The 15,369-nt window shown below is 38.6% G+C and overlaps 1 protein-coding gene across 1 annotated transcript; it reads right to left on the bottom strand.

Moving 5' to 3' along the window:
* Window positions 1-8,506: 8,506 nt before the first annotated feature.
* LOC308322036 (cytochrome b-c1 complex subunit 8-like) lies at window positions 8,507-10,308 on the bottom strand. Its single transcript, XM_080773218.1, has 3 exons — window positions 10,231-10,308; window positions 8,983-9,149; window positions 8,507-8,683 (listed from the first exon to the last, which is right to left on the bottom strand). The coding sequence occupies exons 2-3, from the start codon at window positions 9,134-9,136 to the stop codon at window positions 8,589-8,591; spliced, it is 249 nt and encodes an 82-aa protein (XP_080629344.1). The 5' UTR covers window positions 9,137-9,149; window positions 10,231-10,308; the 3' UTR covers window positions 8,507-8,588.
* Window positions 10,309-15,369: the final 5,061 nt, after the last annotated feature.

The following is a 15,369-nucleotide window of genomic DNA, read 5'->3' as shown; positions in this document are numbered from 1 at the left end:
TTCAACCATCACACACATACAAGTGTCTGTATCCTCTCTGAAGCGGATATGGAAACTGAGAAAGCAATTTGACCCCCGTCTCGTTTTGTCTAGAGCCCATAGTCTGGAAGGACTGTCCCCTGTGATTGGATAAACAGTGGACAGGCAAACCCGTAACCGAGGCAACGCGTGAGCGAATCTACCTCCCTGTGTGTGGTAAAGAAAATAAATTGAACCAGTTGTGAACTTTTGAAAAGTATGGAAAATACTAAAACTACTCAGTGGTGGAAAATGTATTGTTTTAAGTAAAGGTGTCAATAGTGCAATGTGGAAATGGAGAGGACGAGGACCATAGATAGAATAATTTTTTTAACATCTGTCCGCTCGGACAACACTAAAACTAATTTGCACTGTTACAGGTATAAAGTTATGGAATTCACAAAGCCAGGAGTTGAAGAGTTTACAACAGTGTTTCAGCTTGAGAAAGTGTTTAAAAAGGGAAAAATAATAAACTACGAATTTCAGGGTCGAATTTCATTCTTGCTTTTATTCTCTAATTTTTGTTTTTTGTTCTCTTTGTTTGTTTGTTTGTTTGTTTGTTTGTTTGTTTTTATCTCTCCTTATTATTTAGATGTAATCATGGTTAAGCCAGGTAATTGGCTGGTAGCAGTGCATCAATTATTCGATTTTTTTAAAATCATAGATAGGGGAAGGTATTAATAAGATTGATCTTCTTCCTGCTCCTTTTCTTTCTTTTATGGAATATGTAAAAAGTAGTAAAGTAAAGTAAACTAAAGTAGTAATACCAGTAAGATGCCTGGGGCGAGAAGCGACCTCGCCTAGGTGACGGCAGACTGCTGGGCGAGCGCTGGTGTTTTGGCATGGGGGGTCAGAGCGACATATGGAATTAATTCTGTACTGCCCATATATGGAGCATGTCTTGAGTGTACAGGGTTTGATGTGGTCAGATCAACATAATGGAATGTCAGAACAGGTCAGCTCCATATATGGAGAATGAGATCTGGAGCTGCCGGGTGTGGCTGCACTAATAATAACTTTGGGGCAGGCCTGACTAGAGTTTACTTTAGTTTAAATGGACAGGTATCAGTCAAAGAGGAAGGATGGATGGGAAGGATCAACATACTGCATTATGGACGTAAGAACAGGTCAGCTCCATGTATAGAGATCTAAGGGTTTGAGGTAAAAGTAGGCTAAAATTATTGACATAAAATGATACGTAAAGTACTCCAAACTTGGATAATATTTCTTTCATTTTTGAGAGGCGCTAGAAATATTAGCGGCTAGCCCCTCCTATACACAGGTATAATGTTGCTTGTCTTAGTTCAAAGTTTGTTTAGTAAACGCATTGACAATGAAGGGAAGTTTTACATCATAATGTGTCGTTTACGTCATATTGTCTCTTTATTGTTAATGGCGTTTAATGTTTGTGTTGGCACCGTTTGTTTTACTTCACCATTACATCACCTGAATCAACATGAGTTAGACTTTAATATATTAGCGCCCCTCACTTCACACAGGTGTGATATATATTTATTATTTATTTTTTTATTTTGTGTAACTATTTCAGTGTGCAAAATACATACAGATCTCGAAAACCACCTGCATTATATAATGAGTGATTCGTACCATTTTCCATTCTATTATCTGCTCATTGGAGTCCTAGGGCTGTATTCTACTTTATACTCCTACAGACAGCAATCATCATACCAATATCGGACAACATTGTTCCATTATAAAAAGCCCCTTCAGAGTGGAAGCCTTTCTGAACAGAGATGATGATGGTCAGCTCAAACACACAATGCAATGCAATTCATTCTAATAATTTTGTTTAATAAAGAAAATGGTGATCCATGAGTAAACATCGTGATATCAACCCCAAATCACTGTAGGCCATGGGTTTTCAACTGGTGGTCCGTGGACCACTGGTGGTCCGTGAAGGTATATGGCATGTGGTCCCTGATCATGCATGTTCATTTGAGGGACAGAAGTATGTCTTGTGTGGGACAAGTGGGATGGGGGGGACAGGACCCCATCCCCCCCATTCCACTTGTCCCACACAAGACATACTGGAGTATGCCGTTTGCGTACTCAACGTACTACTTGAGTTGCTATTAAATGCCTTGATGTCATATTCGATCATAGGCCTATTGGCTATCATATTATAAACTCCTCTGGTGTCTCACATTTTGTTTTAAAAGCATGCTTTATTTTTATTTGTATGCTATTTTAACAGGCTTAAAAAAACATCTTGCAGGAAGAGACAATGAGAGAGCTTTACAACAGACGGCCTACTATTAGGGGACTAAACTATTAGGGCATTTGAACACTGATGCAATTGCCTGCCAGTCACAATGTGGGACAGGGTCTCAATTTCTGGGACGCCTGAAAAGTATTGGAAATGAGGTACTGTCCCACGCAAAGAGGGCCATCTGGTCACCCTAACGATGACGCATAAATGTTGTCAGTTACTGGGAAGTCGGACACCAAGAACTTCCACAGAAAAGGGAGTTAGAATTTCAAGGAAAAGTAGGTATACCGGATTGCCATGGTTGAGTCAACATTATAAAGAAATATGCCCATACTCAATGTAATGTCTGCTCACTGCTCGTCATGCATAAATTGCAATGAACAGCATCATGAGTTTAAGGTTAATTCCCCCCAACACCCCCACGCCCATATCCCCCTCCTCCCAACACAACAGTGGTCCCCAGGTTGATTCTCAGTCAGGGTGGTGGTCCCTGGTTCATAATCAGTTGAAAACCCCTGCTGTAGGCCTATCAGTTAGACAGAGACGTACTGGTCACCAGTACTCAACTCTGGGTTTTACTGAATGTGTCATTAACTACTCTGCTGGCTCCAGGATATGACAGGGGGGCAGTTGAAACTGACGAGGGGAAACATCATTTTTGAGGGGCGCTAGACCCTCCCATGTCCAGCTTTGAGGGTGCATGTAAACATTGTCCTAACAGAAACATTGAATTGAGTGTATGTCCCAACACAAACATTAAATGCATTGAAAATTAATGGCCATTTTAAACAAACATTACATAAAAACAAATATTGAAGACAAAAGTGAGTATGCAAATTGTGATTGGCCGGAATGAGATGATGTATGATGATCCATCCATCCATCCATCCATCCATCCATCCATCTTCAACCGCTTATCCGTAGTCGGGTCGCGGGGCGACCCCTACAAATATATAAAAATACAAATTAAACTATTTTTGGCACATCTGCTACTTAAATTTAGGTAACTTGATTGATTGACATCAAAAGGGGCATGTCAGCTCAAACCCACAATGCAATACTTGCACACAGTCACAAACATTCAGTAGCATTTAGGTTATTTAAAAAAACAGAAAAACCCTACCAATTCCATTTCCCCCTATGCACTCTATTTCCCATCCCAAGTGCGTTTGTCTCGTATGTACTGTAACAACAGCGTCGTTATTTGAAAGCCCCCTCAGGTTAAACTGTTTTGGTGGGTAGATCTTTTTGAGCTGGTCAGATTGAGAGTAGCTCTCAAGTAATAAAAAGTGTGGGCACGCCTGGGCTATATCAGGATGGACATAGTGTTGGGTGCTTGCACATATGCACACATGGCATCAACGCATGGTGTTGTGTGCAGGGCAGGCACACTACACTTTGTCTTTCTTTTATCATTCATTTTTTAAGAGCCATGCCCAGGGACTACAGATGAAATTTAGCTTTCGGCTAACTCTGGCCGCATTTACATTGATGTGAAAACTGACATGGTTGATTAATGAGCTTTGTCCCTGTCAAATAAATAAATAAAATAAATATACTGTATAACATTCATGTCCTGTAAAATCCAACACCTTTAAATTAGTTTATTGGATTTGGACTTAAGAGTGCATTCATGTCCGTGTAACCCTCAAAACTGGATGTGAGAATTTGACCTAAATTGTTAAAACTTAGGCCCAAACCACACCAGCTGCAACTCCTTGCAACTACTCGCAACTCCTTGCAACACACCAATGAAACTCCTCGCAACTGCCATTGGGAATAATGGTTGCAAGCAGTTGCAAATAGTTGCATAGCGACCCTCCTGTGTGGTTAAAACTATACCACCACTAGGCCTAGCCACCTAGTACTGCTTGCAATAATAATAATAACTAGAATTGTTTTGAAAAATTGCAAAGTGTGGTTGCCGCAGTCGCTTACATAGGCCCCTCCCACTAATATTGTTAGCCAATTACAGGTGTATTTAATACCTTTTCATACAAGGTTATTGATCCTAAGCCACTGATTGCATTGTATGGTGTAGTGAAGTCCTACAGGAGTCACCAATAACAACTCCAAGCCGACGCATTTACTATGTAATGTATTTCTTTTTTTATGATCAGTACTTTATTTCGATTTTTTTTACAAACACAGAAAACAGAAAATACAAACACAAGCAACAACAACAACACAATACGTATTCATGGACAATATGAAATGAACACAGAAACATAATATAAAACAAGGATAAAGAACAAGATAAACAAATAAAGATAAAAATAAATAAAATTAAAAGTTAAAATTAGTTTACACGACCAAACACGCAGCATCATCAACCGTATCATGTGTAATACAATAAACAAGCAAAAGGTCATTGCCTGACCATGGATCACACCAAAGGACCTGCAACATGACTGAGGAACACGTTCGCATGTACTATGTAATGTAGACCTTTATTAATCCCACAGGGTAAATTCTGTGCCATTCGCGAGATATATCTTGTGTTTAGAGCTTTACCACAGTGTGCCAAACACGAGATTATTATTTTATTTTATTTTTATGTCTTTTTATGTCTTTATAAACGATTGTAAAACATAGATTGGTTACGTAACCAACAACAGCCAATTAGCTGCTACAAAGCATGCTTTATGCAAAGCTCGGCCAATCACAGCGGACGTTCGAAAAAGAAAAAGAAAAAGAAAAAGAAAGAAGTGTCACAATAACTATAGTCTGGGCAACCACACTAATAAGCAGAAGGGCGCTTGGACAGTTTTAAAGTATTTTATTCAGGTTCTATTAAGAATTGACTGACGTTTTGGTCTTTCGATCTTCCTAATAATAATAAGTCCCATTAGATAGACTTTGGTAATATAACTTCGGGCCATGCTAATGTCTGGCTGGACTACAGTTATAGTGACAAATCAACATTTATTATTTCCCCAATATGGGTAGAGTGGGGAGGTTGAGTGCCTTGCAGTAGTTTGAGGATTCTTTGCTTAACAGGAGCTATAGTGGAGGTCATGGAGAACTGGTGGTACGTACCTAGCTGTGTTCTGAACATAATGGAGTATATTGAGAACTTTTAATATGCTGTTGCAGTAATCAAGCCAGGATATAATGGATTATGGATGCATGAATCAGTGTTTCTGCAGCACCTTAGGGAGACTAAGGTGGAAGAAGTCATATCGTTTTACGAATCGTGCTTAGTCAGAAAGTTCCACTGCTCTTTTTTTTATATTTGATGGCAGATAGGCCTTATTTGGGCATCAAAAAGACCATGACGTGAATTTCAAATCTCAGCCTTCATCAGGATAGTGGAGTGTCAGCATTATATAAGCAAGTATTTGACAGTGTATGTTAGTAAGCTTTCCATCTCAACTTGACACCTGCTGTGCCTTGAAGCCATGAAGACTCTCTGTATCCTCTCACTGACATTCATGATGGTCTACACAGCACATATTCATCACAGCCAAAACCATAATCATAAGCCTGTTATTAATGAAAAGAACCTGAAGAAGGAAATTGAGATGGCAGTAAACATCTTAACACACAATCACACGGTAAGCTATGTTGTGTTGCAGAATTCTGTTTTATTTAAATAATTATGATTAATCCAAATTGGGAAATCAAATGTATCTTTTCAATCATATTTAATCTCTAAACAGAAGCTATTGAAAGAGTTAGTCTACACAACACCAGAGGAAGATGCAACCAATCCATGCGTGGTATGTTCCCATCTCTAACCAACTGTTCTTAACATAGTTTTATATTGTTATTACTATAATCTCCAGTTAGATGTTTTCATGAAAGATCCAGTGTTGTTATAAACTGCAGCATCATGTTGCACGGTGTGATGGAGCTTCACTCCTGACTCCTGTCTATTACAAGTCAGACAGACACTAAAATGTTGGCTATTGTAACTTATTCTGTAATGTGTTCTGTCTTCTTCCCAGGATCAATTCTACTGTTTGGCTGAGAGGAGTCTTACTATATTTCCGCCACATTCCTCTCTGAATGATGGCACAGCATTGAAAAAACTTCACAATCTCCTGAGGAACTTCAACAACAACGTAAGCAATTCTCTAAGTCAGGGGTTTTCAAAGTGGGGTCCACGGACCATCAGGGGTTCCAAATAGGTGTACTGTGTATAAGGTTCCATTTGTAGAATCAATTTTATTTCAGTTTGAGAATCTGCTCTGTTATCACGAATCCTATAGCCTACCTATGCTGTACAGTATAAAGTAACTTTCATTCACAACTTGTTTTAAGTTGCCATTGTGCACACTTCAAAAATATTATATAACTGGATGTGAATGTTTCTCGGAAGTTTTGTTTATTTGTGGGGAGGGTCACATGTGCATGCTATTGTCATATGCAGTTGTTATTTTGTTTCTGATGCAGGTTACCAAGTGTAAGTGTGAGCTGAAAAACACCAAAAAACACACACTGGGCAAACTTCTGAAACACATCACCAACTGTATCAGTGCTAACACAATCGTGTGTTGACAGTGAACAGATATTTCATTGTATTGCGGCTCTGAAGGAGGATAGCATAGTCGTCTATGAATGTTGTTCTGTGTGTGTGTGACCGCTGGATCAATCAGTGCCAATTGTCTTGTGTATGCTTCTAGGCTAACAAAGTACCTTCACACATTCTTTCACATGTGTTTTATACTTTTTGAAACATTTAAATTATTTAAAACTGTATATTTTTATATTTTATATTCTGTATCGTTGTTTGTTGCAGTTTGTCCAGCTGTTTGAGTGAATTAAGAAGGATATTATCAAGATATCTTTTTATTTAAGGAGGTGTTCTCAGATATTGGCTCCAAAGTCAAATATCATGTTATCTACATGTGGTTTTTCACATTACATGTCAACCATCCTCAAACAAGAATGTAATGTAATGTAATGTAATAACATGTCTCATTGACCACAAATAATAATAATACAGTGGCTCCCTGATCAGCCTTTCATTCACAATGAACATAACATTATGTTAATAGTAACATTATGGGTTGCAGATTCACTACAGGATAGATTTGATCACAGCTTGTGGCTTCACAGATCCTTTCCTGTTTGGAGATATGGTGCATGATAAACAACTCATTTCTCAGAATAGCAGGATACCATTATAACATCTATGACATATGTCACTTCATATCAAAACACGATAAACAAATATACTTTATATTAATATGCTTGTCAATGTGTTAGAGAAGAGCAAGCCTTTGCACATGGAATAATGTAATTTTATTTTTGCATGAGTGGTAACTTGTGATGAAGTGTTCATCCTCAAGAGGATTTCAGTGTAGTCAATTACCTTTTGTCCTATGAATGACAGATGAACTGAATCTATTTTTCCCCTGTATTTTCTGTCTTTTTAAAATGGTGACCCTGCGAAGCTGAGCTCCAAGATGTCCAGTGCATTTGTGAAAATGGCAAATAAAGTCTATTCTCCTTTCTATTCTCTTAGCCATACAACTATATTGTGATGGGGCCATTTTTGAAAACGTGTCCTCCAGAAAGGCAATAACCTTTCATACACTTTGCCAACACTTTGAAGATGTATTTGCACAACTTTTGTATGGTAGTAACCTGACTCCACCAGTTTGGGGCGGTTAATATATGGTAGAGTGCTGGCACAAAATGTTTTTATACATATATGGGGGGGGGGGGGGGGGTCTGCAACCAAATAGCCTATACAAAATATCATTTTTTGAATTGTCATGTTGGTTCATTCTCGGTTAAATGAAATGGAAAAGTTTCCTGAAAGTCCATGGGCTGGGCTTCCTTGGAAGCATGACACTTTAGGCTGCATTATTCCTGCACTAAGCTACACTCATTTTATCCCCGTTTCTCCACTATGCTCAAAATGTAACACAACAGAGGGCTTTTCTTTTTTTTGGAGTGACATCTTTAAGTTTTTCTCAGACGTGTATGACTGTGTTATCAACCCATACCCCTACTGTGCTATTCTGGGTGGATTTCAAGACCTGTCATTTCTACCTCATCACATCCAATTTGGTATTATATTTAACACTTATTTCATTAACAAATATCACTTACAGTACCTTTAACCGTATGAACCCTAGCCTCGCTATTCCGTGGCAACTTTGGCAAAGCTAGCACATCTACGAGCTTGTAGATCTGCTAGCTTTGCTATTTGTCGTCGTACAACAAAGCATACAGTGCATGCCATAAGGCAGCAGTTAAAGCGCTTTTGTGGAATTCAGATTCTTCAATCAAAACTCATTGACATAAATATTTGATCTTTAATGGTCAAACATACAGAGTTGGAATAAACAGAATTTGGAGACAGTTCAGAAGAGTAGAAGGCAGATCATTCGTCATTCTCATAGTCGGCAGGATTCTTCCTCTTGCCCTGCATATGGACGTTGTTTCCCCAGGTGTATGTCAGGTACATCAACGTCACCTCTGCAAAACAGTTAGCACAGAAACACATCTGATGAAAAAACTATTGGTGTGAGTTTATAGGTCTGCGAAGGTTAATCAATATTGAAGAATTATCCTTTTTTTCTCCTTTTAAACAAATCGATTTTGTAGGAATTTCATGTTTTTTTATAGCAAATCTACAAGCTCGGCATTGTGAGCTTAAGTGGTAAATCAGACAAATCCATGTATTTGATTATTTAAAAAAAAAAATCATACTAATAACATTATTTATAAAGCCAAATGTTTCATGATACAAAATCTATACAGATATGAATACTTACGGGGAGACCATCTGAAGAAAGAAGACGTAAACCGTCTCCATACATTGGGGATTCCTTTAGAGAAGTAGTTGGGGAAAGCCCTCTGTTCAAATGGGGAGATAGTGAAGGAAATGATGTGTCTGACCTTGGCCAGGTTTCCGAAGTGGCGACCCATGATGTTCACAGAGCTGAAGTGAAATAAATTGTACAATCTTAGATAAACCAAACATCAAAAGACACGAACAACAGTACCACTCGATTGCACTGGAAAAGCATGGGTACTACTTTAAAAAAACATGATCCCAATAGATTTTAAAAGGCTAAAGTAAATCCCTGCATACTGAAACTTTTATTATGCAAGTGAAAAGTAACACATTTCACATAAACATTCAACATAATGTAAATCCCAAAACTAATCACTGTTGGGCAGAAATCTATCTCCATATTTAATCTTAAAAAACAAAACAATAATGGCCTATGTTATGCTGTCATAAGACCCCGTCATACAAAAGTAGACAATCTAATAATCAATGTATGGATTTTCAAAGATTCCACTCATTCCAGGAAGGAAATATATGAACACTCTGGTCCACAGTACACTATATATATATATATATATATATATATATATATATATATATATATATATATATATATAATATATATATATATATATATAAATAAATGGAACACAGGTTATTTTTTAATTTCCTGAGAAGTAACCGTTTCGTCATTAAGCCACGCGAATCCCTTGACTCCTTCAAAACCGCTCTCAAAGGGCACCTACGGACGGCTGAAATTCGAAACCGGCCCCCGTAAAATCTGAATCCCCCACTCACCTGTTTCCCCCACACTGTGATGATTTCCTGTTTTTGGCTATATACATACACAAGTGTATATTTGTACGTATCAATCAATCGGACATACAAGGTTTCCACCCTTTAATAGTGATGATGAATTTCGCAGGCTGTTTGACTATTTGGACATCCGTTTATTTGGAAAAGCCCATGATGCATGTGACTGCATTAGCGTTCACATTTGACAAGCCAAAGGTAAACAAAGGGCAAGGAGATTAGCTAGTAAGCTAACTAAGGCTAACTAGCTTACAGAGTCCTCGAATATTTAGCTTTTTACCTTCGTCAACACAGTTGTTTAATAGAACTATAGCAAACTATATCAAACCCGTTACACAAAAATGGAGGACTATCTTAAATATATTTGTTATTGTAGGTAAATATACAGTGTCACATTTATGACATTGAGTCTCACCGTTCAGCTGCTGCTCGAGATTAAGGAAGCCTTGACCGCTGACCGGATGCTGTCTTTCGTATTTCCGTTGCATCATTGGGTAACTGCGAAACGTCGACTTTGCAGTTTGCACCTGTTTAAGAGTAATTAATTAATATACTCTAAGGTATGCACACAACTTTATATACTGTTAATCGAATAATAAAAAGGGAATACTTTTTTCCTAAATAGCATTTATTAAACCAATGTTATGTCCATGGTGGTCCAGAGCCTATGTGAAGCATATTTTGACTTTATTTTATGAGATTTATGTATGAATTATTTGTGCTAAAAAAACCTAAATATAATCCCCACTCCCCACTGTTCGTTTACAGGCTTTTATTTGCGTTTGCATTCCGATTGGCTTTGTTGATAGGCCACGAGGTCTCGGGTTCGCTTCCACCGGCCACTAGCAACATATATATGTGTATGTCTCTATAGCCAAATTCCAAATCCAATACCCAAAATCTCACTCGCTCACTCCAGCATAGTGGTGTTACGATGAAATTGGTTACCTGCCGAAATATGTGACCATCTTGTGGACTAAACACTATTTACGTGGAGGTCTTTAAATACGTTGCCTAAATACCGCTAGAGTGAACTCTGGTAATAAACAAACCACAATGATTTCCGTTCGGACCTTAGAGTATATATACTCTAAGGTTCGGTTCGGACACTGAGATTATGTGAAGTCCACATGATTGTCAGTCATATATTTCAGCAAGTCACCTGGAGTGAGCGAGTGGCCGAGATTTGGGGTATCGGAATTTGGTTTATGGGTAGAAATACATTTAAAATAGTTTATTTTATGCATTTAAATGTCCCGATGAATATTGAGAATACACAGGATCAGTTTACTTTAAACAACCCACTCGTGATCCTTTCATAGACTAAACCTTTCCAGTTTCCATTGGCATTTTAGACGCTACTGCCATCATGTGGTGAAGCAGAGAAAATAAATAGCTGGCAGTACCACATCAAGTAGAATTAGTAGATCGTTTCATTGTCATAAAACCATTGCCAAGAAATACATTTATTCCATCCATGGGATGTTATGAATGTATTCCATTTTTCTTTACTATATGTTTATTGGAAATTGACATTACCAATTCAGTATAGAGCAACTGAGAACAGACACCACAATCTCTGCATGCTAACTTTTTTTTTTTTAATTTATATTCCTTTTTTTCAAAGTTTCTCATAATGTGAACAGTCATCCATCAGATGAACACAGACATAGTACATACATTCAATTTACATAAATAGACATGACACGCATTTAGAGTTAGACAGAATTGTCAGTACAAATTCATAAGTATGCTGTCATGTGATGACCAGAGGTAATAAATAGACACTATTTTGATAGATTTCCATTAGGGAAAACAGTTGTCAGACAATCATCTGTAATCCCAAGGGATAAAAAGGAATGTAAAAGGTATGACATATTACCGTGTTAAATAATAGACAGACCACCCACCACCTAAAATAAATTAAGAAAAACTTTAAATAACAAATTATACATTTTCTTCGTCAAGTGCATCAAATTCTCTGTTAAAGAAACACCCCCACCCATTAATTAAATAATAGAAAACAAATCAAAGAAAAATAAATTACAAATTTATTCATTTTCATTGGAATAAAACAGCTCACATCAACGTTTTACAACTCCTAACAGACATCATTGAGCCTAGGCAGGTTATGTAATGGTCAACATCTAGTGAATTAATCCACTGCTAAGAAGGGTTTATGGTCGATACGCTGTCCAGCTTGTACTTTATTCAAATACATAATGTAGAAGTGGACTTAGCGACAAGTGCACCTGGTGGCCACCATATTGCTTAAATCCTTAAAGACATAGGATCCATCCTTATCGAATATCATGACACTCAGAGGTTTGTAATGGGAGGGGACGCACGAAGGTCTCGGCACAGAGGAGTCCAACTTCTCATAGATTATGTTCTGTACCATGGTATGGTAGATGGATCCGTAGAAGAAGCCCATTGGACTGGGACACTGGCCCCTGCAGTACCTGGGGTTATACTTGGGAGGGAAAACGATCCAGTGGTCTAGTTTGAGCTGACTGAATCTAACTCTGAAGTCATACAAGTCACAGTCGTTTGTTTTGAACTCAGAGCTGGGACGAAGGTCCGGTAGCTGAGTCTCCAGGCTCTGCTCACCTCTTTTGCTCTTTGGAGATTCCCTCCTGATTCTACTCCTGCCGCCAATCCTTCGTTTGGGTTTGAACTCCTCCCGGTCAAGTTGGTTCGCTGAAGTAACAAGTCTCTGAGCTGCTTTCCCAGGCGACCACTGATGGGCATGCTTGCTGGGGTCATTGAGATAGAGGAGGAGAGATAGAGACCGCATAGCGGGTTCTATTGGAGTTTTGTTCTTGTCCCCTGCACAGCTCAGCTTGATGAGCAGATGCAGGTTCTTCCTCTGAAACCTCAAGATTGGGAGGAGAAATGTGCTGATATCAACCTCCACCCAGTTCTCCCTGCGACGTCCGTTTCCACTTACTGTGAAGTTGGTAGAGTGGAAGCCGGGGCAAAGCATACACTGGTTCAAATCCTTCTGCTGCTCTTTGACCTTCAGGTAGCACACAGCAGAGAGAGGCACTTCTTGGTGTTGGTCAAAAGAAAGCAATAGAATGGATTTCAAGAGCTGCTCATTGTCTCTCAATTGATCCAGGTTGTAGAAGACATCCTCCATAAATAACTCTGTGGGGGATGAAATCATTCATCATTCAGTACAGTACACTATACACTGTCAGTCAATCACAAAAATAGGTACAAAAAGAAAACCTTAATTGAGGATCAACATACACCAACATTACTTAAAGCACCTCAAGTGCTAGGCTATTCATTGTTGACATTATGATTACATGTGAATGATTTGAATCAAATGAGAAAGTTTTATACCATTATATAAATAAAATATATGCCGGTATATATTTTCTTGACAGCATGGTAAACCCTGACAATATTCCATGATTGAAGCGTTGTATGGACACTTCATAAGTCATAATAATCACTTAAATGTTTAGCATGGGTCCCCATTCCCAGCATGTAGAAACTGCCAGATGCCAACTTGTATATGTTGAGCAATTTTAATAATTGTGATCAACAACCAATAAGGGAAAAAAAGCTAAATTTCATCATGCTTTAAGTAGTGTGTCAAACTAGGGGGTTTTCATGATGCTGAATCAATTCAAAGTATTAGTTTTGCACAGTTTTTTTTTTGCTAAACTAATGCTTTGAATGGATTCAGATTCATCATGAAAACTCCTAGCCCCTCTCGGAACCCTCCATAAAGCTTTTATGAAATTTGGATGTCGCTTTATGTAGGGTCCCTGTCCGTTACTTTATTTTCGAATGCGGATCTTGGAACGCGGACATAAACAAACTCCACGTTAAGTCGATCGGCGGACTCTGACGATTTTCTTTCTTGTGATGGCTTCTGAATGTGCGAACTATAAGTACCTATACATACCTCTGAGAATATCTCCTGTGTCGCGGAAGCCGTTAAGTATTTTGAATCCATGTTTGATTAAAAATGTCGCTTTGATTCTTCTTGTTTATTTACCGTTTATTGTACCGCCTCCCGATGTGCGGTTGGCTTGTGCCGGCTACGTCATAGCTATAGCGCCACTAGCTAGCCAGATAGGCGGTACAATGAGGTGTCAATAAACAAGGTAGGAAGAAGCGACATGTTTAATCAAACATAGATAAAAAATACTTAACGGCTTCCGCGACACAGGAGATATTCTCAGAGGTATGTATAGGTACTTGTAGTTCGCACATTCAGAAGCCATCACAGGAAAAAAACGTCGTAAAACTGCACCGATTCATTTATCCGAACGTGTTTACATTGTATTTATGTGTGCGTACCTGGTGGCAGCCCGACGGTAGACCAGGACCCAATGGTGTAAAGTCTTAAAAATGTCAGAAACTTTACTACCATTGGGTTCTGCTTGTGGGGCTAGAAAACTCCCTAGTTTGACACGTCACATGTTACATAAAGCATGATGAAATTTAGATTTTCTTGCTTTCTGTAGGTTGTTAATGGTATGGTCACATTATGCGAATTATGAAAATTGCTCAACATTATGCAAGTTAGCATCCGGCAGTTTCTACATGCTGGGGACCCATAGGCCACTCAACATCAAGTGACTTACTTAGGCCTACTGTACTTAATCCTCTTATCATCAAGTATAATGTGTAAACAACAACATTTTTGATTTGCACAACAGTGATGGAATGTCAAACGAATCTACGAATCAACAAAAAAGTTGAAGACCCATAGCTACAGAGTTCAGTTGCCGTAACAGTCCCTCTGTCTCTCCAGCAGAGTCTAGCTCTTTTAATAGTAAACAGAAGATCATGAAGATGTATTTTCAGGTCAGGATAGCCAACCAATTTTGTCCTATCAGGAGAGAAACTCAAAAGCCGATATAGTAGGCTATATCATTCATCATTCATGAAATTACACAAAGAAGTAAAACCTACTGGACACACACACACACACACACACACACACACACACACACACTTTGTCTTTGTATTGAGTTTGTGCTTGAAATGTAGGCTACTGTAATTCTGCAAACTGCATAATAAATATTTCAATCAACAACAACAAAAAACACACGCACACACGCTTACCTTTGCTTGGGTCCAGACATTCACCTCGAGGCTTTATCAGTCGAATTGTGTTGATTTGGTTGTTGTCCCAGTTCCCCCCATTCAAACTCCTGCGCTCCCTCGACAGCTTCTTATGAACATCTCTCATGTATCTTATATATCTGTAGTCGGGTTTCATCAACATGTCTTCTTTTAGATCTGTGGTTCCGTGCTCCGACATGGCTTTGAACAATGAGGAGAAGATGCGTGCATGAGGGATCAGGTCAACATCTAGAGATTTCACCAGGAGGCCACAAGGTCCACTACTGACGAGAAACACTAGAACAAATGCACGGACATAATGGAGTAAAACTGACATCAGCGTTTGTGTCTCCATTACAAAATAAAACATAAAAAAGGGGAAAAGAAAGGGGAGAGTTCAGGTCATCTGAACCACACGCTGAGTGCCACTAAACCCCAGTAGGTGTTTCCAATCAATCATCAT

Source organism: Protomyctophum bolini (genome assembly GCF_963924005.1).
Source record: "Protomyctophum bolini genome assembly, chromosome: 10".
Lineage (NCBI taxonomy): Eukaryota > Metazoa > Chordata > Actinopteri > Myctophiformes > Myctophidae > Protomyctophum > Protomyctophum bolini.
This window is presented reverse-complemented; position numbering and strand designations above follow the sequence as displayed.